General features: G+C 39.3%; 2 protein-coding genes across 2 annotated transcripts in view; one reads left to right on the plus strand and one right to left on the minus strand.

Moving 5' to 3' along the window:
• Positions 1 to 14,382, minus strand: part of camta1a (calmodulin binding transcription activator 1a) — a 281,030-nt gene extending 266,648 nt beyond the window's left edge. The window contains exons 1-3 of the mRNA XM_025901871.1: positions 14,239 to 14,382; positions 10,541 to 10,642; positions 1,769 to 1,872 (exon numbers count right to left, since the gene is read on the minus strand). Coding sequence (XP_025757656.1) covers positions 1,769 to 1,872; positions 10,541 to 10,642; positions 14,239 to 14,263 — 231 coding nt within the window. The 5' untranslated portion in view covers positions 14,264 to 14,382. The remainder of the gene's footprint in view (positions 1 to 1,768; positions 1,873 to 10,540; positions 10,643 to 14,238) is intronic.
• A 1,619-nt stretch (positions 14,383 to 16,001) lies between these two features.
• Positions 16,002 to 23,998, plus strand: dnajc11a (DnaJ (Hsp40) homolog, subfamily C, member 11a). Its single transcript, XM_003438940.5, has 16 exons — positions 16,002 to 16,156; positions 16,897 to 17,026; positions 17,178 to 17,251; positions 18,673 to 18,774; positions 18,878 to 19,006; positions 19,143 to 19,265; positions 19,411 to 19,484; positions 19,584 to 19,773; positions 19,862 to 19,947; positions 20,148 to 20,264; positions 20,635 to 20,790; positions 20,917 to 20,986; positions 21,191 to 21,248; positions 22,301 to 22,443; positions 22,643 to 22,772; positions 23,544 to 23,998. The coding sequence occupies exons 1-16, from the start codon at positions 16,085 to 16,087 to the stop codon at positions 23,567 to 23,569; spliced, it is 1,680 nt and encodes a 559-aa protein (XP_003438988.1). The 5' UTR covers positions 16,002 to 16,084; the 3' UTR covers positions 23,570 to 23,998.

Genomic DNA, 23,998 nt, shown 5'->3' on the forward strand with positions numbered 1-23,998 from the left:
ATTTTGAGATCAATTTCAAAGCCATGTTAATTAATTTAGACTGCTTACAGCACAATGCAGGTCAAACAGGGCAAACAAGTTACAACACCAGCCAATTAGAAACACACACACATTGTACATTTTTTATAACTACAGCTGGGCTATTGAGAAAGATATGATAGAGAATTTAATGAAGACTGGAAGAGAGGTATAAGAAAAGTCACAAGTATGGAAGTGATGAGTACAAGGAAAGATGCTTTGGTCTTACTGTATTAATCGGCGCTGTTAGATATCTTAATACCCTCATAAATGTTTTCTGAAAAGACTAACTACACAAAGTCACTGTGAAATAATATTTAATTGTATGTTACTGACAGATTGTCTTTTTGAATATCCTTTTTCTAAGAAACGGGCCTGTCTGGTGCCTTATCATCTGGTTGTTTTTCAGTCAATTAACTTTCATCATTGCAGATGACTGTATTTATGTGGTCACAATTTGTTAATCAAGAGCATGGATGGTTGATTTTTGCATATTGGTTTTAAGATTTGTCATGGAGTGTATTTAGATCTAATTGCTACCAGTTATTCTCTGTAAAGAAGAAAGTTTTTCATGTATCAATAGTGAAAATGAAAGCGATAAATTCATCAACGTATCCCCTGAGAAAGAGAGCAGGCTGACAAATGAGTTCCGAGGCAAATGAAGCAACACAAGTCCCTGTTAGGGACTCGTGTTTAAGACTTGTGTAGACGTTGGTCTGCGCTCTAAAATACTGCCATAGAGCAAATCAATTACGCTGCGGATAATGGATCATAAAGATTGCTGAAAATTACATTTATTATTGTTTTCAACATTTTAGCATGCTTTATTTTTTTAATTTGGGATGTGTCTACGTGGGTCGGGATCTGGTAAACACTGATTACTTTCCAGAGCGACTTCAAAATCCTGTATAAATGATATTTTTTTAAATGTCTAGCACCATAAATAAATGATGACCAAAAACTGTCTGATCTCTTGGTAAAGGATAAGGAAAACAAAGGCCATCTCTAACATCTTAAAAAGCAAAACATTTAAATGGAAACAAGTACAATGTGGTATGTCATCCTTACCTAATGTGATGCAAACATGAAACACTTTCATTCTGCCAGTGCAAAACACCATTTACGTGTTCGCTGCTTGCTGAACTCGCTGGGTGAAGTTTTGTGAATAAAACTTACAAGTGACATTAACAAACAGGGTTTTCGTGCCAAATTTCTAGTAAACACAAATTACAGACTCGGAGACGTGTTTCAGTTTAAAAGTGAGGTTAAATAAAAAAAATCCACCGCACAACGTACTGCAACTGAAACCAGTGAATTATCTTTGTTGGCAAAAGTACATCTAAAAAAATATCAGAGGAAACTGTGTGTCAATATAAGATGAAGATGGACTTTAAATTTCAAATATAGTTATTAATGCAAATATAAAATCCTGTAAAGTTATAATACATGCTGAAATAGGTGTAATGTGAAGTGGGAGCACAAGAGCTAGAAATAAACCCTAATAGGTACATTTAAAAATCACACTTACACTATCTTCATATGTCATATTTAAGCATGTAACGTACACCAGCATTGTTCAATGTATTTTGGTGTAACAGTGAACATCACAGGTAGCAGTTGTTATTTCAGAGAGATTTCATATGATTTATATGTCTGGAAAGGGCCCGAGAGAACCGCGTCTTATGTACGGCTATCTTTGAAGAGAGATGGATTTAGTGGAAAGAGGTATGATTAGCAGTGCTGTCCGTACCTCATTAGTGTTCCACCGGTGTCTCTCCTTTGGCAGCGACGTGCATTTTGGTAGACATTCAAGCAGCTTCTTGGGCAGGTATATTTTCAAATGTCCATGTTCATCTACAAAAAGAGCAAGACAAAAAAGAATATTTAGCACAAGCTCACCTACCTTATTGACTTGCTCATGTCCCTCTTTATCAGTCTGCAAGTCTCTCCGCAGCAAAACGCTGACAGTAAAACAACTATCCCCAACTGAATTAGGAAATTAATCTAAGGATAGAGTGTTGCATACATTTTATTTTGCGGTCGACTAAATTATTTTACTGTGAAATGCATTCTATCAGGGGAGCTCACCAGAAATTTTTCACTGTCAACTTGTAAAGGCTGTATCTATTCATTATTTAGACACAATAAACACCCTTGAGTGATTTCATAGTGTATGGGGATTTGGGAATCTGTGTGCAGCACAAATAATGTGGTATATTACTCAGGGAAATAATTACAATTACCAGGCCCAATGCTTACATCATAATGTATGTTGTTCAATTTACTTTTCACAATCAGTTCACAAGAATTACGAAACAGTAGACCCTTTTGCATGGATGCATTCAAATGTTCATTTCATTCCATCGCTGTTTTCTTGCTTAAATATGCAGATAACTTAAGCGTGGACATATTATATTTGCTTAGGGAGCGAAAAAAAACAGATTAAATTAACAATATCATAAAGAAATCTAATATAAACAGCTATATGTTAGAAGTTGTAAATTACATACAAAATAAGAATATTCTAAGCACGGATATTACAAGTGATAATAAGTTTAAACAAAAACAGGGGAAGTTGTCAGTGTATCCATTTTTATCAGTAACAATAATATACAATTAGATGGAACAAAATCTGAACAGTCTATGTGGAAAAAGGAAACAGTTCATTTGTGTGGATGGGGACTTGTATAAGGCTGAGAACAGTCTACAATCAAGAAAGGGCAAAAATAAGAAGTGTCTAGTATCTGTAGCTGCCAGTAAAGTTTGCATTATTCCTGTCCTCTATTCATATAGACTTTAAGCTTCTTCTCTCTTTTTTTCTAATGGATTTAAAGTCTGTTACACTGTAAATCTTGGATGTTGAGCTGTTTAATCCAGGTAATGTCCCAGCATGTGAAAATAAATCTGTTATTCAGTGCTTATGAGTTCAAATTAAATGTAAATACATTCACTAAAGGTAATGCAAAATACAGCATTTATCCGTAATGCAATATAGTCTGAAAATATAGAAGAACAAGAAGCAAACATCACAGACTGAGCTGCATTCTTTCACATTTATATAACTGTAGGTTAGGCGTAATGGGCAAGTAAAGGGGGAGACTGAAAAAAAAAGCCTGAATATGAGTGCTGACTATGGATCCCTGGGGTAGCTGATATCAGACAAATAGAGAAAAAGTTCAACCAAAGCAAAACACCACTATAAAGCCAATACAAATAATCCAGTAGTGCACTTCATTATGAGACTATACCAAAAGTGTCTGCAGCCTGCTTGCTGTATATCTCTGAAAGAGTACAGTGCAACTGCCCAGAAACATCCATATAGAAAATTCAACTCAGCTGATCCATAGAGATGGAGCCCAAGAATACCGTAATCCATAAGGTGGAACGTCATCGCTCCCAAAGGAATGCAAGCATATCTGTGGTATCCGCTATATCCGTCTGTACCTATTATTTTACATGTAGACTCATGCAGACCCTGTTTTATGTGAGCTTCACAGGTATCTGTAATGATTTTTTTCACCCAATTAAGAATCGCACACAGCATCTGCTCCTAGGTACCACCAGAGTAGTTTCACTGTCAAAACTAGATAACATGCTGCAAGTGAATGATCAGAGGCAGAGACAAAAGATGAAAAGAAGCTGTTTTATGTGGATACTCGTTCTCAGAGCAACAACTTCAAATGTGAGCAAGAAACAGATATAAAAAAAACACATTAAATCCACACTCTGATACCTCACAGGTCAGTAGAAAGTCTTAGCCATCGCCCTTCCTAAAAGATTTGCTCTTTAAAGCTCACATCCGTACATACGAAGAGTCTGTCTCTCCTCAGATTATTCGGGAGTTAATGCTCCCCTCTGGCACACCCTCGTATGACACCATCAACACCAGGCTCAAGTATGTCGAGGATTTCCTCACCGAGAGAGTTGTGATAGAAATCTACTGTAAGAGGATATGTCTGCTCAACCTGCCAGCAGGCTGAAATATTTTGGATGAGAACAGCATAGAGGACCTTGACAGATGTAATAAAATCTCCCACTTGGTTTTAATCATTTCATAACCTTAAAATCACACCGGTCATTGCACAACGTGTTTTCGAGCAAAGCACCTTTGGTTCTACAACTTTGCCAGAGACCACTGAATTATGCAAAAAGCATCTCGGCTCAGTATGCCGCGCACATGAAAAGGTGACACAACTGCAACATAACTGCTTTTTACTTTGAAAATGCCAGTCTTGTATTTGTCAGCTAACAACCCCCCAAGCGTCAAAGCAACCTATGTAAACCCTGCAGGACTAACAAGGTGTTAACTGGATCTCTCCTAATCCCTTAACCTTACAAGGATGCCTCTGAAATCAGGTTACCACCAAACTGGAGAATGATTAGATTACTAATGTGCTACATGTAAACATTCTGAATGTTAAAAGCATTTTGCCATTTTTATTTTGGTGTTAATAATTCTTAATTTTATACTGGAAAAAGTATCATTTCAATCCTTTGTATTTAATTTTAAATCAATATATCATACAGGCAGTGCATTTAGAACAGTTTCCCTGGGACAATGCATTTGAATGAGACACACTCTGTGGGCTTTAACTGCTGACTTCCACTATTTTTTAGTCAGTGTAATGTTTCCGACTGGCCGATTCAGTCAGCTGACCTCAATCCAAGTGAGCATGTGTTACACTTGCTGAAGACCAGACTGAAGGCAAAATGTCCCCAAAACAAGCAAGAAATGAGTATGGCTGCAATACAGACCTGGCAGAGCATCTCCAGGGAATATGCCAAGTATCTGTTTATGTGTACGGATCGTGGATTTCAGACATTCATTGACAGCAAAGGATTTGCAACTAAACCTTTAACAGTAGTACTAACTGATCTATGTGAAAAGATATGGGTTAAGCTTTATTAACTTTAATACTAAATCTTCATAATGTCCAAATTAAGCCAGACAGAAAGCACAAAGAAATTCTGCTGCTTTTATTTAGTATTTGACATTAACATCATTCATTCAGTGGACCGGTGATAATGTTTTTTTTTCTTTTTCATTTTAATATAAAACTGTAGAGAAACTAGGCATTTACTGTGGAAGCTATTATTAACACCAGGTACAAAAACACCAGAGACCTTACAGTACCAAAACATCAGATTATATTTAGGGCTATTGTCTCCAGGTTTTCTTCTACATATGAATGACTGTATTTCTTTGACGAACAGGTTAACTACGGTCATGTTTCAAACGGCGTTCGATGCTTTTTTGCTGTTAAATAAACCATGTTTTTTAGATGTGGCACTTCCTCAGATGCTCAGTTTTGGCCTTCTCTAATCTGGGAGTCCTTGTCTAACTTGAATGGGGTCTTTTAAAAACATTTCTTACAAGGCTCTTAAACACACAAAAATGAACTCTTCATTACTGAGGTTTCCTTTTACAGCACTCTAATAACTCTAAACTCTTTTTGTTCTGTCACCTGCTATTTATCAGAACTAACAATATTTCAGCTACAGTATGTCTTTCTTCCACCGGGCATTTCCACTGATGCAAAGGAGAAACTGAGCGTTGCTACAAAGTATTGTTTACTAATTAAAAATCTGTCCATTGTGGAATGTGGAATGGATATCTTGTATATATCCTGTAGTTTGTGTGTGATACAAAAACAGCCCTGAGGGGCCTAGCAGGTTTAGAGAATATAGACAAGCTCTTCTTAATCAAATTGCCTGATTTGATCAGTGGATAAACAGGAACTTACCCACTAAAATTTGGCTTTGAAAATGTAAATGTAGCTCTTTTTTTCTTAACCAGAAGTTGATCAAAGTCTATAAACAACTCTGCTTCTTTGCTTTTCCCATGGACCCCCCTGTAAGGTTTAATATTTATTTTGGAGTTTAAACAGCAGCCTTAATGACTGCCTGTACATTAGCCAAGAGAAGGATCCACAGAAAACTACTATTTGGTTGTAAAACACTAAAGTGCAAGACAGGCTAATACCAGAGCTTGTTACATGAGAGGATGTGCTGAGCTGAGCTGGCACACTGGAGCCAATTACATTCTAGGTCTTGATGAGTGAGCTCACATACAAAAGGCTAAACGGGGAGAGGAATGCTTTTCAATATAGAGACTACAGGTCTGCAGCTTTCATGTTGCCACCACAGGCCATGTATGAGCTGAACAGTGGCAGTCTGTGCATGCTGCTGTATAATTTACATCACCCTTTGACGAATGGGTATAAAGATATATATATTTCTCTGTGATGATGTTTGGATTATCGCTGATCCTGGCTGCTAAGCAAACACTTGGGCCAAATTTAAGGGTATCTGTCATGCTAGCTTGCTCCAGCCCCACCCTAGAGATGAGAGCGAGGGTCATGAGACTGGAAAGGCTGACAAAAACAAATCTTTAATCAATATCTGAGCCCTGAACGCAAAACCCTCTCTCTTCCGTCTCTGTCTCAGAGCGCACTGGGAGTGACAGTTTTTCTTTTTAATCTGTGCCCACATTGTGGAGAAATAGCAAGCTAATGTTTTGGCTATAGATCATTCAACAAATCGCTGCTGGTGGTGCATACCCAAAGTAACTTTGAATGCAAACATTTTCCACAACGGTTCAGTGGCTAATATGGCTTATGGATGTGAAGAGGAGTCTAACTGTTCTTTTGTAGCTATACCTAGAACACATGGGAGGTGAATCAGAGAAGAACAAACAGTCCTGTGGATAAATATTTGGCCCTCGTCTCTGTGCAGTAAGAAGTGCTCTGAAACTGAATTAGGTCTATGGCAGTGTCTGTTATCATTATGTTGTATGACAGCCGTCCACTGGGCTGGACCAAAAATTGAAAAAAGACTTTAGCTTAGAAATTAGTGTGGTTAGGCAAATGAGATAAGCTCAGACACATTTCATCAACTGAGGTGACAAAATGTCAAGCAAACAGAGGCAAAAATGTGCTTTTTTATCCACTACAAAGCGTTGTATTTAAAAAACAAATTAGTAGTGCTGTACTGAAAACAAAAAACAACATATGCAAAGAGGTTTTGCCTTGATGCAGACTTCCACATGAAAATTGCAATGATGGTCACATCTTGATCACTTAAACATCCTTGAAGAAATGCCTGCATTTATTGTGACTTTTTATTAAGTAAAGGGACATTTCTCAAGACTTCCTGAACACCATTTAATGTGTGGTGCTTTCATTTGTTGCACCTTTTAAAACTAGCAGTGATTTTTTTTCCTAAAGCAGCTAATTTTCCAACTGCTTCTAAAGGAATATAAAAAATTAACTGCATTATGTTTCAGTTTGTAGGTAAGATATCCATGGGCTATGAAAACATAAAAGCATAGGTCTGCTAAAATAGACAGGAAGGAAGAAAAGTATAAGATATATATGCTTTCTATCTGTAGCATGCAGACAAATACTAGAGCATACATGCAGTTAATGCATGCACAGACAGTAATCAAATTCATGAAATGCATAGAGATGATGAGAAATTTATAATGTGTTGTATGTCTCATGCAGTAGATATAATAACCAGACATACAGAAGGTGACAGAGTGGACCTACAGCTCACACCATGGGTAGAAACGGGGAACATGTTAGCTTGATGAAAATCCAGACAAAGTGTGTTCAAATGTGAAGCAGAGATGAACTTATGCAGCCAGGGGGAAATGGTCAACTGATAACGCGCTGGAAACTAAAACCAATTAATCTAGTTGTGAGATGTGAAAAAAATGAAGAGGAAAGAGAAAAAGTGGGCTTAACCTGCATGAGTCTATGGCCAATGCATTTACCGTAACGGGATATTGGTTTCAGTAGCCTAAAGATGTGGACACATTTCTGTGATCCATCTAATCCCCCAAATCCTTGCACAAACTATTTTTGGTCAAACGCTGTGATTTCCACATTCATTTAACAATTCTGACAGCTAAAATGGCTTGTTTCTAAAAAATAAGCGACTGCTGATCTTTAATTAACTTGATACAGCTTTAAATATATCACACAACAACTAAAAAGATTTTCTCAAGTTTTTCTTTTATTTCACACAGAAAGTCTAAATTCACTAATTAAAATGATTTGAAATCTCTAATCTTAACAGGCTTGAAATGTTTCCAAATATTACAAAAACACTATTTAATTCATGCAGACCTTTAATCTATATCACCGATTTTATGCTGTACCTAAAAGAAAAAGTGGTTGCTCTTGGCCAGTGGTGAACCAAACAGTTGATTATACGAGAGTCTATAGCCTAGTACTTGTGGGAGATCCTGAGCTGAGCTTTAAAACAACACAGGACAATTTAAGTAGTGTCAAATTTCCCTGGCAATAACGACAATGATGCCTATCGTCCAGGGGCTGGTCTCCCCACAGCCTGATGGCTCTTGATGGGAACACAGAGAGGAGTATGTAGACGCAGACTTAAAATAGCCATGTTTTAGTGTAGGACGGGGAAACCAATTATCTTTATCATTTGGCCCATAGCCTGTTCGATAACACTCTTACATCTAGTGAAATTACAAACTGCCCACGAGCAAAAAAAGTGAACTGGTGAACTTCCCTATAGCACAGCTATGGTACTATAAACCTAAAGTAAAGACACTATTATACGGCGTCTAGTGAAAGAATCAAGGATGATTGTTTGACCGGGAATGCACACAACAGCTGTTGTAAAAAATGCTAAAGGTTTTTTTTTTTTCCCCGCTGGGAAAGGCAGAAAGCATCTGCATGCCAGCGAGAGATCTGAATAGGACTGAATCTCACTGGGAACATTTTCTTTTGCTGTTGTGCTACAAGATGCAACATGTGCAGTATTGCAGCTTTCTCTGTTTACATTTACACTGTTTACATTACCTCAATGGCCATATGCTGGACACACTTTGTCTCTGTGTAGTTAATAGTACACTATAATGTAGCATAATAAGGAAAGACTGTCAAAAAGTCAAACAGCTCAAAAAAAAGCCTGCGCCTATTACTGAAAGTTCAACAAACATGTACACATGGTTAACTGCCTGCAACAAACTGAAAATGACTCTTTATGTGTTCTCAGCCCTCACCACGCTCACCCATCCATAAAAATCCCATCTCAAGGAGAGCAGAGGTGAGGTCTCTCTCTCACTCTCACTCCCTCTCTCTTGCTCTTGTTCTCTTTCAGTTTTTTCCCTCTAGCTTACACATGCACACAAACAAAACCCTTCTTTCTGTATCATAACTACTCCCACAATTACTCAGACGATTACTCAGATCAATGGTTTACCTGCTTGTTTGAGCTCCTGTATTCTGCTACAGAGTGTCCTGGTAGGCAGAAAAAACCCCCAGGCTGAACACATTAAACGGGGTGTCTGACATGGGAACAGGATACTGTAATACCATGCAATAACATGAGGGAAAACAGCAACACTGGCAAAACGTATTGTCAGTCACAGTTGTCACACATGAAGGGGTAACGCAAAAGTCTATCAAAAATGTTCCCGTTACAGTCTGCATCACTGTTTCATAGATCTGCACTGGCACTCCCTTGGCATTAAATCTTTCAAAACATTCTCTGTTAAAAATACCAAAAAGATCTGGTGCAGCAAAGCTCTTCCAGTGACACATATCGAGTGAAGAGTCTAACAAGGGGTTGGGGGTGATTTCAGACTTACTATTTAGAAATGACAATACATGAGCACACTTAATTACCCAGTCTCTAGCCTAGATCAACAGAGTCTCCCAGCAGTGAAGAGACTGGTGTATTCATTAACAATGAAGGCACTCCTTTTTGCAGAGGAACAATCTGCTTTAGAGGGGACAGTTTTTTCAATGGAAAAAGACAGAGGCTAAAATTCAGGCACGTTCTCTAAAGAGGAATGAAGGGAAAATCACCACAAATAAAGTCAACACTTTGGCCTATATTTCTGATTGACTTGTTTTGGTCATGACAGAAAATAGCGCTTGTGCACAGACTTGTAAGCGCACTGAAGCAATCCCTACAGAAGCTGGCTTTTACTAGTCATAAAAACCTTCTCTATGATGCCTGATCTAGAGTTCTGATCCGAGTGCAAATGAAATGAGAGGGAGACAGAAACAAATATTAACCCATAAAGGAAAACTATATAGGATGCCATTTCTTTTATATTTGGTCATACACAATTTATTTTTCCAGCATTTTTACAACATAACGTTAACCTGAGTTGATACCCCTCCATCAAATACAGGTTTAAGAAAAGCAAAGAAAAAGCAAGTCCTGGGTCATAATTGATGGATCAAAGCGTAAGCTTTCTCTCTGAGGGTCTGCTCAGGTCCTGATCCCCTGGCCTCAACCTGAAATCACTCTTGGTTAACGACAACACTTCAACTATTGACAGTGTGATCCTGTAAAGCAGACACTTCAATCAACAGAACAGCCGGAGGAGGTGTTGTGTTGGAGAAGAATAAAAGAGGGAGGGGGCATGGGGACGGATGAAATCAAGAAGTAAATAAATGAATTGATGGATGAATAATAGATTGGCCAGCTAGTGGCCTCTTGCAGCAGCAATGCAGTATTAATAACTGACTCTTACTGTTCGTCTCTGTGTCATCACTGATATTCTTAGGTGGACCATGGCCAGCATAACACACTGCTGATCTGTACATTCGATCCGGATTACGAACTTTCTTCAGTCCTTCAGGAGGCAAAGAGAAAAGTAGAGAAAATCGAGGAAAAGAAGCATTCTCCCAGCCTGTGATACCTAAGCAAACTCCCCCATGCATAAACAGAAACTACACACAGTTTTTTGAAATGCATTTAAAACACACAGGAGCTGTTGGGAAAAATGTGATGGGAATAATAATAACACCAACAATAATCAGGGTAATAATACATATTGAATTTATCTATTGGTTGTTTAAAACAGTGAAGCTTTCCACCAACTCAATCTTTTTCTCTCTACAAGGAAAATGCCCCTTGATATAGGTTAGTATAGCTCTGGCCTGTTTTGATATGGGTCAGTAACACTTCTTATTGTGTCATTGGTGAGCTGGAAGAATCAATACAATCAATCAGTGGAGACCCTGTAAAGCTGTCGGTAAAGGTCTATTACATGCAGACGTCTCAGCAACCACAGACTGGACCTGGGTCCCACCCATCCATACTTCACTGATTCAATTAAAAGCCTGGGAAAAAAATGTAGCTATATCCTGATTCCACACAAAACTGGCAGAGCAAGTCGTCTGGCATCACGAGGAGGTTAAATTCATCCTTCTTTACAAAACAGCAGAGAAATATTTATGCCATTGCTGCACAAGCACTTTTTGTAAGTTAATGGCTGACTGCGTGTTTACTTGATGTTTTGCTGCTGCTTCACCCTGAACTTTGAGTGAAATGATAAGATCATGAAACTTTAAGTGTGAGTAAACACTCCCCTTCATCATTGGATTTGCAATTACCTGATTTTATATTAATCGAAGTGTGCTACATGATTCTGCTAGGCTGGGAAAAATACCATATCGAGATTTCAATTCAGAGGTGAATATCATGATTGCATTTTCACATGGTGTTTTCATTACAAACCTTGTTTTATTTCTCACATTTGGCTGTAGTACTGAAATATCTATATGAAATTTCTGCTCTAGCGGATTCATAAGACCACTGGCTGTAGTTTTATCCAGACCAGTGTCAGTGTGAGACATATCAAGCATGTCCTTTCAGTGCCCTCCAGGCTTTGTACTTAGAGTAACGGACACACAGAGCTTTTTATGAGTGTGAAGGGGGGAAAAAAATAACCCCAAGGGGATAGACGATCAGTTAGGCTGGAGAGAAATACCCCAGGATGTAAACATTACACCACGACGTGAGGCTGGGTCATGGCCCCTGGGTTTAACACAAGATGTAACCCTCAGTTGTTATGGGCCATCATAAGACCTGCCAAACAGCTAAGAGCGATCGGCGCTGCCCGCATACCACAAGGACAAAAGGTTAAGGAAACACTGTTGAGCTGTCTTAGTGGCTGCCAGACATTCAGGAACACGTCATGTAAAAGCTGTAAAAGTTGTGTTTGTTGAAACGTTTTACATTCCTGCTGAAAAGCCAAAAAGACTTGGTTCAAGTGGAATGATTCATGACAGCTTTATGTAAAAGCTTTAACGGCCAGGTATGCATGAGAGTATATAGCGTTTACATAAAGGTATGGAGCACTCTCTGTCTCTTTATGCCCCCCTTCCTCCTCCTTTTTCCACTGACCGGCCTCATAGGAACTCTGAAAATAACTTGACCGGCTCAGCAATGGGACTTTCAAGTCAAGGTTTGCAGTGAGAGCTCCTCGTGTTGGGGGAGACATCGCGATTATCAGCTACAGTCTATTTGTTAAGTTCAGCTATGTAGATGAATTCATTAGGACTATACACCATAGTGAAGTCATTACTATCACAAAACCAGATGTCTTCATTTTTTTTTTTTTTTTGTCATAGCCACAGACTGATCCCTCATGTAAGTTTGCTTCTGTAGCTCAATACCACCCCCTGGTGGGACTTGCTTTAGTGGTTGGCACACTGACATCCAAACAACTAAAATCCCAGCGTTTTATCATCTCTCCTCACATGGACCGAGACAATTTGAAACATTACAGTAATTCTACATCAAAAAGAATTGGTGTTTGAGGTTACTGACACCAAAGACTGACAGACGCCTGTTTAATTTTAAACCCTGCAACAAAACATAAAGAACAGCTCAGAAACAGCTGGACCAAATTTATTTTTAAAAAAATTAAAAAATGTTGTCTTTCTCAATTCAAGCAGCCAGTTTAAAAAAAAAAAAAAAAAAAAAAAACCTAGAAAGACTCTTTTTCTGTACCCTAAAGCTCTATATAAATCAGCAAACATATATATAAAAAACAAGAACATATGATTTGAATTATCTACCACTGTATTCTGTTCAATAAAAAAGTTAAATAATTATCAATAAATCAATTAAAGTAACAATAGCAAAAACGTATGAATACACACAAACTATAACATGTAAATAATCACGCGTTTAATTCTAAGATCATTGTTGAAAATATATATTTTTAACATATACACATTTCATCTTTATCAAAAACACTGAGATTGTAAATAAGTAACTGGCTCCAGACAGCTTCAAACATCATTATCAGTGAAAAGGCGCCAGGAAAACCGGTCCGTTTAAAAATCATGGATCACATCTTTATTTTCATGCAGGCGTTGTTTAATTACTCACCCAAAAAATCCATGGGCCTGTCTGAATCAGATCAAATCTCTTATGCATATGGGTTGCAATAAAATATTCCACTAAGAAGGAAAATAATTAAGTCTAGTGCATTTCATTTCAAGTTAGCGAGCCGTGTGAAGTCAGCTGAGGAGGGGAAGGAAGTCTTCGTTTTGTCCTATGTGTAAAGTAGTGTAATGGGCAGGCAGGCTGCTGGAAATCCTACTCTCCATCCTCCCTGCTTCCTCCGGTGTGATGGCATTTCAAGTGCGATAGGGCATTGCGAGCGGAGCAGGCATCACAACGCTTTGATGCCCGTGTTTCGGACCAAATATAGGCCAAGTAGTATTAATTGGCATTTGGAAAACGGAGGCTAATATTCGCTCGTTTAAAAACAATACATCACTTCTGGCTCATAAACACTATCCGCTGAAAGCCGAAGAAATTTCTCGCGCTTCAAGAGGTGGGGGACTAAACGACCCTCTCCAAGATGAGAAAGAAAGAAACAGAGAGAAAAAACAAGACTTATAGGCTACATTTTAAATCAGACATGTCTTAATAATTAGCCTATTGCAATGCCGTCAAAACAAGCTGCAAAAAGCGGTTCGAAAACAGAGCCGTATTGACATATAAACTAACACAACCAAGCCGCTTTTAAAGCTGGGTAATAAGGGAAGAAGTTGGTCGATGCCAATGACATGTTGTCATTAACTTAGCCTTGTTGTTAACAACTTGAATTGCTCGTCATTTGACAAGGAACGCGAGCACAATAAACGGTAAACACGGCACTTTTTGCCACGCTATTCGTCCCAGTGGCGTGCTTTTAAATGTGGGCTACGATGGGAATAGTAGCTTGGCTAGAATGCAAGCTAATATTAGCTGGCTAGGTGATGTCTCCACGTTTTAGCAGCCTATTCGGAGGAAAATAGCGGAGCCGCTTTCTACCGAAAATTTCTCCGCTCGGCTTCACGCGTGTGTCATTTCCGCACGGAGTTGCAGCTCTTCCAAAACCCACACCGCGGTCATACTAGTAAATTAATCCCATTATATTTCTCTTACCTTCCGGCTTGTTTTCGGCAGCCATTTCCCCTTCACGCGCAACATCCTCCTCCTCCTCACGACCGTGGGTACCACGCGCGTGCACGGCGAGGACAGCACGAGGAGGGACCGGAGGAGCAAGCGGCGAGTCGGTCCGACCGAGGCGAACTTATCATTGGCTGTGAGGAGGTGACTGACAGAGAGGCTCCGGGATGAAAAACAACACATCTCACCTCACCTTGGCACCGCCAGCAGTGTTTTGTTTTGGGGTTTTTTTTAAATCTAAATATTTTTTATTTAATATATTTTTACAGCTCAGAGGCGATGCTGGTCTTTAAAAGACCCTATTATAAAAGGGAAAAGAAAACTTTAATGTCTGGCAGGTTGCTTTCATAATTTTCCTTCTTTCTTTTTTAATTTTTTTTTATAAGAAACTGATTAGATTGTGAATATTAAATGCTTCCCTTTTGAGCCACCCCAACCAAGTTGTTTTACACTGTCATTTCCGAGTGACGCAAAACCAGTTATTAGAAGAAATTAAGTGCTTAATGTTCTTCATTAATTGTTTTTTAATCAAAGTCTGCTTATCTAATCTGATACTGGAGACACGAGCTGGTTCGTACAACTAATAACTGGAGGCTCAGCCTCAGAAAAGAAAAAAAAGAGAATTTTCCATAATCATCCATCACAGAGCACTTTGTTTTAAGTTTCATTTTCCCGTATTTAAGACACCGAGTTTGAGTTGAAGACAAATATGCAGCCCTGTAAAGAAGCATTTGAGACATATTGGACAGTACTCTGCGCAGTCTGTCAATCATGTGTCCGTTTACATTGGGGAGCCTGCAGACTACTTTCCCCCCTGTAGGCCTGTCTAAATGATTTCACCACAATACTGAAAACCGCATTGATTTCCAAGAGATGTGGATACCACCTCTTGTTCCACCATGAGGGAGGCTGCCGGCGGTGGAGTCCATGTAAACAGCTGTTTCTGGTCCAGAGTTAACTTTTAACTCTACCCATATATGCCACGGAGGATTTTCTTGTAACTGCTATCATTATGGCGCAATCACACATGCTTGACAATATACGTTAAATGGCTAGAGGCAATCTAATTACAGATCACTGTGCTTAATCGCTTCAACTGCGGCACTCCACTCAAGGACAGCCTTTAACAGGCTGCCGGCCGTCAGCGTTGAAATGCAGTGTATAGTTTGAGGTGGTGGTGCTGAAAGAACAGCTCCTCTGTTGCCTGCTGCTGCGCCTCGTGCAGTCAACGGCTTGTTGTTATTGCGAGGAGAGTAATTAATGAAAGACCTAATGTGATTTTCTTCACCCCCTGCCTTAATTGCTTCTATAGCTGAATGTGATGCAGGCAATATCCCTTTAGAATTAAGCCATACACGTTCCCTCTAAATATGAGCAATATTCATTTTCTCTCACATAAAAAAAGAACATTCGGTGTATATACATAATATTTCTCCCCTGTAAGTTATTTAGCCATTATATAGTATCATTTGCAAAACTGAAATAAAATAAATCAGGTTGAATGAACACTAAAGTGATTTTAAAGTAAATTCGCGGATGGCTGCAGTGCAAAAAAACAACAACAACAAAACAAAAGCAAAAAAAAAAAAAAAAAAAAGCCGGGTTACTTCATACTTCTTTCCTACGCATTATTCCTCATAAGCACAGCAACTGCAATGAATGAATTCAAACTTAAATATTCACAGGACCGCCTAGCAATGTGTCAGCATATAGGAAACGGCCGCGGAGTTGTCGCTCATCCCAACACCAGGGGGCGACAGAGCGCGAAGAGGAGACTTGGAACGACATAAGTGACACAAAGAAGAGATGACCGGGTGTGAACATGGCGTCTCCCTTAGACGATGATGAGCTCGCCAGTGATGATTATTATTCCCTGCTAAATGTCAGAAGAGAGGTACAATATGCAGCTGGGATCTGAATGATTGCGTGTGCGGATTCAGCATCGGTCGTCCTATAAACTTTATACTGTTGATATTAAAGCGTTGCTCCCAAACATAGATGAAACATTAGCTAGGCAGCTAACTAGTGACCCTCGACATTGATTAACTCTTCGGTTGTTTTAGTGAGCACAGAAGGGTCGTGGGGTGACAGCTTTGGCAACGTAATATATTACTTGGGTAGGACAGAGAATCGGTGTGTTTATTTGGCAATCTAAGAGTTGATGTTCACGGACTGGCAATTTTTTTTTCAATTTCACATGTATGTCATGTACTTTGGAGAGTGCTAAGTAGCTAATGTAACTTCGGAGCTGCAGCATGCAACACGCAGTGCTGATTATAGTATAAATTGACTTTTTAAGTCTGCAGGAATCGCACGTTTTTGGTCGTGATTATTTACTTGTAGCAGCAAAAAGCATCGTGTTTATCTGAAAAATTGTTATGCAAAAGAAAACCATTTGCTGGCAGCCTAAAGTGTATAAGTATACTGAACTATAAATGTTATTATAATTTCCATATTCTTAAGCAAGGAAGGTAAAAACTTTGATTACGAATCGGTTATAAAAATATCACTCCGAGTGATTTCAAAACATTAAATATGCTGGGGTAATGGTAGGCTAGATTACATTTTTAAAAACAATTTTACTCCGTGTTATGTTATGTTGTAACTATGCTGTGCTGTCTTTTTTCCCTTCAGGCTACGCAGGAGGAGCTGAAGGCGGCATACAGACGATTATGCATGCTCTATCACCCAGACAAACACCGGGATCCTGAACTAAAGAGACAAGCAGAGCACCTTTTTAACCTTGTACACGAAGCTTATGAAGGTAAGAAGAGCATTGATCACATTTCCTTTCGATTCCCTTCTCAACCCTATGTTGACCTGCTGATGCCCTTGAGTATGTTTTGACGTATGTTAGGTTCTTTTAAGACGTAAAGAAAGCATACTGCTGGTTTACATTTTGAATCTCTTTCTAGTGCTCAGTGACCCTCAGGCACGTGCTATCTATGATATCTATGGCAAGCGAGGACTTGATGTTGAAGGATGGGAGGTGAGTCTCTCAGTGACTTGTGACTTGTTTAGACGTCTTCAGTGTCTATGACATATCCTGTGTTGAGTGGCTGAGGTCGCTGCCAGCATTTATTGTTCTGTGTGATCCATTGATTGATTGATTGAGTGCCTTGTGGTCATATTTTACATCCAGTGCCAGCAATGATAGAAACAAAATGCTGGGACTTTTTTCTCCCTTGGGTCCACAATGTTTGGTGTCTTCAAACATATTTATCCCTCAAGTTTTGTACATTCAGTTCAAATAGTTTCTGCAGTCTCATTCCAGAAATTTGCTGACATTTGAGAGTCCTAATAGTCTGATACTGTGATTATTATTCCTTATACTGAGGCGATGATTGTTATCCTCTCACTTATAAATAAATAAATTACAGTGAAAAAGTAGCTAGAAATGAATAGAAAGAATCAATGATAATCACTAATTATGGGCTGTGTTGACGTGGCATGTAATTACAGGGAGGGAGGTGCATGTCAGGTTATGATTGTCTTTACATCGTAGGGTTTTAGAGGGGTTTGCAGTTACGATGTACCTACACGGTTGATTTCCCACTGAAGCATACATCCATAGTTAGAAAGAATGGTCGTTGTGTTGAACTATTGTTTGCTATTAAGTAATATACACTGGCACACCTATAACTTCCTTTGCACGTGCGAAAAACTTCAATACCAGCTCTGTAGCGTTCTGAATTTCGACAATACCGATTACAAGAGTCAGCTTATTCATTCTTTAAATACTGTATATTGAATTCATGATAAATATGACAGGCATTGCTAGTCAAAACCAAGCATAGAGTAAATTTTGTAATTAAATTTTCAGAACTCTGTGGTGTTGTGCTTTGTCTTTCATAGAAAAGATGCATGGTCCAAAACACAAACTCAGTCTTCAGGGGTTCACAAGCTAGTGTACTCCCAGTGCCAGTCTTATCTGTTCAAAATCAAATATGTGGATCCATCTGCAGTGGTAACCCCATGGGAAATAAGGGAGCAGTCAAAAGTACCTTGTAACTTCTGACCATATTCATTGCAAGTTGGCAAAACAGTATTCAGAAATTCAAAAAGAAAAAGCCTCCTGTCTTTGTTAGTGTTCAAATATCTCTTAGCTGGAGATTTGACATCTTGAGAAAGCTGATGGAAACATCAAGAGGCACGCATTAAAAAATAACATCCTTAAAAAATGTAGCATTGGTTCCTTTGTGTGAAACTGTTCTACCTTTGCCTTCATCTAATAATGCTGGACTGTACAAAGTATGATGCAGAAAGAACAAATATTTACAGAGGAAGAATATATGGGAGAGTGATTTATATATTTATTTTTATTTATTTATGTTTCCAACTGTAAACCTGTATCTGCAACCAGTCAGTCCTGCTCGCTTTACATTCAAATAACATATCTTCTGCCTGCAGGTGGTGGAAAGGAAAAGAACCCCTGCAGAGATTCGAGAAGAGTATGAGCGTCTTCAGAGAGAGCGAGAGGAGAGAAGACTTCAGCAAAGGACCAACCCAAAGGTATGTTGAGGGAAGATAAGAAACCTCGCATTGAACCCAGGAATGGTGTGCATATTTTATGAATTTTCAATAAACACTGTATCAATTCATGATAATTTTGCAGGGAACGATTAGTGTGGGTATTGACGCCACAGACCTTTTTGACCGGTATGAAGAGGACTATGAAGATATGGTTGGAGGTGGAGTCCCACATGTGGAAATCAACAAAATGCACATATCACAATCTATAGAGGTAACTGGTTGCCCGAGGATTCTTGCTTTTCTATATATTGGATTAAGAGATGCCAATGAGTCTGTGATGGCTTTTGGAAAAGATGTTTGACTTGATGCCAATAACAGGACTCACAGCTTTATGTGTTCTACTGCAGGCTCCTCTCACTACAAAAGACACAGCCATTCTGTCTGGGTCCTTGTCAACCCACAATGGAAATGGAGGCGGCACTATTAATCTGGCTTTGAGAAGAGTCACGTCAGCTAAGGGGTGGGGAGAGGTATGCTGTGTTTTCAGTGGGCATTGCACACTCCCTAGTACTGTAAATTGCTGGTATTTGTCGCAAAACAGGCGCGTGTGTGTTTTTAATAATACGCTATGACATTTTAAGATGTGAGACGTTTTTGCCGTCTGTGTTTAAACAGGTAGAGTTGGGAGCTGGAGACTCTCATGGACCTTTCCTCGGAATGAAGATATTCCGCAACTTGACGCCTCGATTGTATGCTTAGACATGCTAGAGAAAAATAAGTCAATCCTCGATATTTTTGCAACAACAACAACAATTTCACCGATTTCTTTATTTTGCTTGTTGTCTCAGCTTTGTGACTGCTCAGTGCGGGCTCCAGTTTTCATCTCGAGGCGTGCGTCCTGGGTTCACCACGGTGCTGGCCCGTCACCTAGACAAGAACACTATGGGGTACCTGCAGTGGCGCTGGGGGATCCAGTCTTCTATGAACACCAGCATAGTGAGGGACACTAAGAGCAGCCATTTCACCTTCGCAATGCAGGTTAGGAGCCAGGAGTGATATTTAACTGAAAATCACAGCCGGTTATCACAGGATCACCAAGATTAACGCTCACATTTTATCTCTGCAGCTTGGCATTCCTCACACTTTTATGATGATGAGCTACCAGTACAAGTTTCAGGATGAAGACCAGACGAAGATTAAGGGCTCAGTAAAGTATGTTGTTAACGAGCAATATGTGTTCATAATGGAACCCCTGTTGTAGGTCATATTAACATTGCTTTTCTGGTGTGAAACTCTAGAGTGATTAATGTTTCTATTAAATGAAGTTTGGGTGGGATAATTGTTGTGCAGGGAACTGGCCTGTTAAAGTAAATGATGGGTAGAGTGGTTGTAACTTTGCGCTTTTGTTGCAGATCAGGGTTTTTTGGGACCGTGGTAGAATACGGTGCCGAGAGGAAGATCAGTCGACACAGTGTCCTGGGGGCCACCGTCAGCGTGGGAGTGCCCCAAGGTGTCTCCCTCAAGATTAAGTAAGTGTAACTTGTTGTTCCAATTTCCCATTCATTGGAGTTTCCCTCAATTTCTTGTTGCCATTTCTCCTTTTTTTTTCCACAAATTGGAAGTGTGTATCTGCACATGTTCACACAGGATTCAATACAATATGATGTTAGGTGTTCCTGGGGTATGATTTAAAAGCAAGTGTATGTACAGCTTACATTTTATTTTTAGACACAGACAGACTTAAGGAGAGCATATCACATAAATTAATCATCTGAGGAACAGCGCGCAGCTCACTCTCCCGCTTGACCTGGAGTTCTGCAGTGTTTTCACTTTGCTGTGTTTTCAACTTCAGGCATATGACTATAGATAGAAATATTAAAACCAACTCTCTATCCACAGACTTAACAGAGCCAGCCAGACGTATTTCTTCCCTATTCACCTGACTGACCAACTCCTGCCTAGTGCTGTATTTTACGCCACAGTGGGACCACTGGTATTCTACCTCGCCATGCAGCAGCTTATTATTCGGCCATATGTGCGGGCCCAGAAGGAACAGTAAGAAACTTTCTTTACCTTAGTTGTTTCACGCAAGCGGTGTTATTGGAAGTAGCGCCACATGTATTATTATGGGCAGATTTTATGAGCTCATTTTATTTCTCCATTTATCTTTGAACTCAACAGAGAGTTGGAGAAGCAGAGGGAGAGCTCGGCCTCTGATATAGCCAAAAAGAAACAGGAGGCAGAAGCTGCTGTGAGTATTTTAGAAGCTGTGGTGCCGATCCTGCGTTGTTGTTGACGTTAGATAAGGGATGCAGGTGTTGTGTCTGTCAAGGAGTGTTATTCCTGCCAGTAGAGCGAGATGGGATTAGATAAAATGCAGAGCATTAGTCAAATTCATTAGTTTAATCCACACAATGTAAAACCTCATTATTTGTGTCTCTTTTCATATCTAAAGGTCTTGCTCATGCAGGAGTCAGTGCGCAGGATTATTGAAGCCGAGGAGTCTCGGATGGGTAAGATTAGTAATATTTGAAGAAAGCCGTATCCTGAAAATAATGTTATTTTTAGCCGATTGTTAAGAAAAAACATAATTATTTTGGATTCAGAGCTGTTTTTGTACATTTTGAGCGCAATCTATTGATGTCGGCTTGAATGTTTCTCAGTACAAAGTGTAAATTCTCACATATTGCAGTGTTTGGCTACATCAAAAGAAAATAATCCTTTATTAGCAAAAGAAAAAAATCTCTGTTTTCACTTGTTGATAATTCCTACCACACACTTAAAAAAAACATAGAAAACACTGTAATCATCTTCTTCAGAGGTTCACTAAAATTTAAGGGGACTGTACACCAGGCAAAGATGGGACTTGTGTACACGACTTTCCTTTGAGTATCAGGTAACTTGCATTGTTCGCACCAATTTCTTTTTAAAATTAAGCTAAAATAGTTAATAAAGAACTATAGTTTTTAGTGGGATTTTGTGACCCTGCTACTTTCTTTTCAGCTGGTGATAATTAGTCCTTTTTTTAGTTTTTCTTTGATAAGCAGAGGAACAAAAAGCTTTGAGCAGACAGCACAATTTTCACCTATGGGAGTTTGACGAGCGATAATTGCCTTATGTCACCTGTCACAGTTGAGATTGTTTTGATTTTTAGTATCATCGGCGGTCCTTTAGACTCCAGGCCTATAAAGTAACAGTTAATAACAGTGTGTGTGTGCGTGTAGTGACAGGCACGCAGCTGCTCTTTTCTATTTAATTGACCGCACTCTATTAAATGGTTACAGTATTGTTTATGCAGCCTGTGATTAAAATGAATTATGGTGTCTTTTTATTGTGCACTTGCAAAATTACTTTTACAAACGGCAAAAAAAAGTTCACTGGTCTGTTCATAGACTCTTTAGCTGCAGCTGCTGGCACATAACGTTCAAACTGTGAAAATAGAGATTTGTGTTTAGTGTTTAATAGTCAACCTTGGTTTTTTGAACTCTTAATACTAAACGGGGTGTTTTATTGATGTTTTATTGCAGAAGAAAGGTTTTAATGTTGATGCTGCTTACTTAAACAGGTCTCATTATCCTCAACGCTTGGTACGGCAAGTTCGTCACAGACAACAGCAGAAAACACGAGAGGGCAAAGGTCATTGATGTGACCGTGCCACTGCAGTGTCTGGTGAAAGACTCAAAACTCATCCTCACTGAGGCTACCAAGGTAATAAGTCAAGACTTCCAAACTCAAAATGTAATGCTTAAAAAGTCAATTTTACAAGTATAGTGCTTTTTCCAATAATTTTTTAAGAATTAAGTGTTTTCCTGCGCAAAAATAGAGTAGCCTCACAAGTTGACATCCATGGCTCGCTACGTTATTTAGTCTCTTGGCAGTGCTGCATGACTCTGTGTTCCCTTTCCAGTCAGGACTCCCTGGCTTCTACGACCCCTGTGTGGGGGAGGAGAAGAGCCTGAAGGTGCTCTATCAATTCCGCGGGGTCATGCATCAAGTCCTGTCAGGAGATACGGAGTCACTCAGGATACCAAAGCAATGTAAGTCTTTTGGACAGTATGCTTATGCACTCACTGGCCACTTTGTTAGGTACACCTGTTCAGTCATTTTTAAATGCAAAATATCTAAACAGTCAGTCACATATCAGGAAATCGACTCATTCGGACATGTAGACACGGTCACGATGACCTGCTGAGGAGAATGGGGGGAGAAAGGTGCCATGTTTATTTGTGCCAAATTGACCGAACTGAGTGTTTCAGAAACTCTTTATCCACTCGGATGTTCCCTCACAAACATCTCTGGGGTTTAAAAAAAAGATCAAATGTCCAGTGAGAGGCAGTTCTCTAGGTGAAAATGGCATGTTGACGTGAACGGTCAGGCTGATTCAAGCTGATAGGAAGGCAGTGGCAACTCAAAATGAGCACTACTTACAAACAAGGTATGCAGAAGAGCATCTCTGAATGCACAGCTCTTTGAAACTTGAAGCAGCAGCAGAAGACCACACTAGGTGTCACTCCTGTCCACAACAGGGAACTGAGGCTGCAATTCACACCAGCTCCACAAAATTGGGACAATGGAAGACTGGAAAACCTTTGCCTGGTCTAAAGAGTTTTAGGATGTTTTCACACTTATAGTTGTTTTTGACTGCAGGGTAAATTTACTTCAAATCTAAAAGTCTTTTGATATGTTAAACATTGGTGTTTATTTGTTTTTTATTTATTTGAAAATGTCTCTTAAGATATACCGTGCTAGGCTATCTGCCATCTCAGGTTGCTTGATCTGACTTTGTGGACATTATTTCTACTTTACAGCTCACAGGATTGATGCAGACACATAGGAGCACCCTCCTGCTGACCAAAAAGACTCACCTCTTGACTGTTTAAAAGAAAATGGATGAAACTCTGTTTTAGATACGACATGGATTCAAGTCTCTGTTACGCAGAAATTGTGAATTTACTTTTGTCTTTATATTCATTTAAATATGCAGAGAGGAATAAAATCATCACAGACTGGATTAATCTGTGTCTATGGACTGGGTCGCAGCCTGCTTAAAATTCTGATGTGACACCAAAATTAATGGCTACCATCTTAATTCCCGGGTGTCCTCGGCTCTTTGGTATCCATTTATTTTTGGTATTGCTTGTAATTTATAACAGAGTTCTGTGTACTGTATTGTACAAAAACTGCAGTGCCTGTGTGACTGAAGACATGAATGCACCTCTGTTTAATTGCCATATGATTAAAATCTCTCTCTCATGTTGTTGAA

Source organism: Oreochromis niloticus, linkage group LG20, assembly GCF_001858045.2.
Source record: "Oreochromis niloticus isolate F11D_XX linkage group LG20, O_niloticus_UMD_NMBU, whole genome shotgun sequence".
In the NCBI taxonomy this organism is placed as follows: Eukaryota; Metazoa; Chordata; class Actinopteri; order Cichliformes; family Cichlidae; genus Oreochromis; species Oreochromis niloticus.

What these genes read in the sequence shown, in the direction of transcription:
- dnajc11a (XM_003438940.5), top strand. Translation starts at nt 16,085, where the DNA reads ATGGCGTCTCCCTTAGACGATGATGAGCTCGCCAGTGATGATTATTAT. An exon ending in TTGATGTTGAAGGATGGGAG is followed by an intron (nt 17,252 to 18,672) that starts GTGAGTCTCTCA and finishes TTCTGCCTGCAG; the next exon opens with GTGGTGGAAAGGAAAAGAAC. An exon ending in ACTCAGGATACCAAAGCAAT is followed by an intron (nt 22,773 to 23,543) that starts GTAAGTCTTTTG and finishes TCTACTTTACAG; the next exon opens with CTCACAGGATTGATGCAGAC.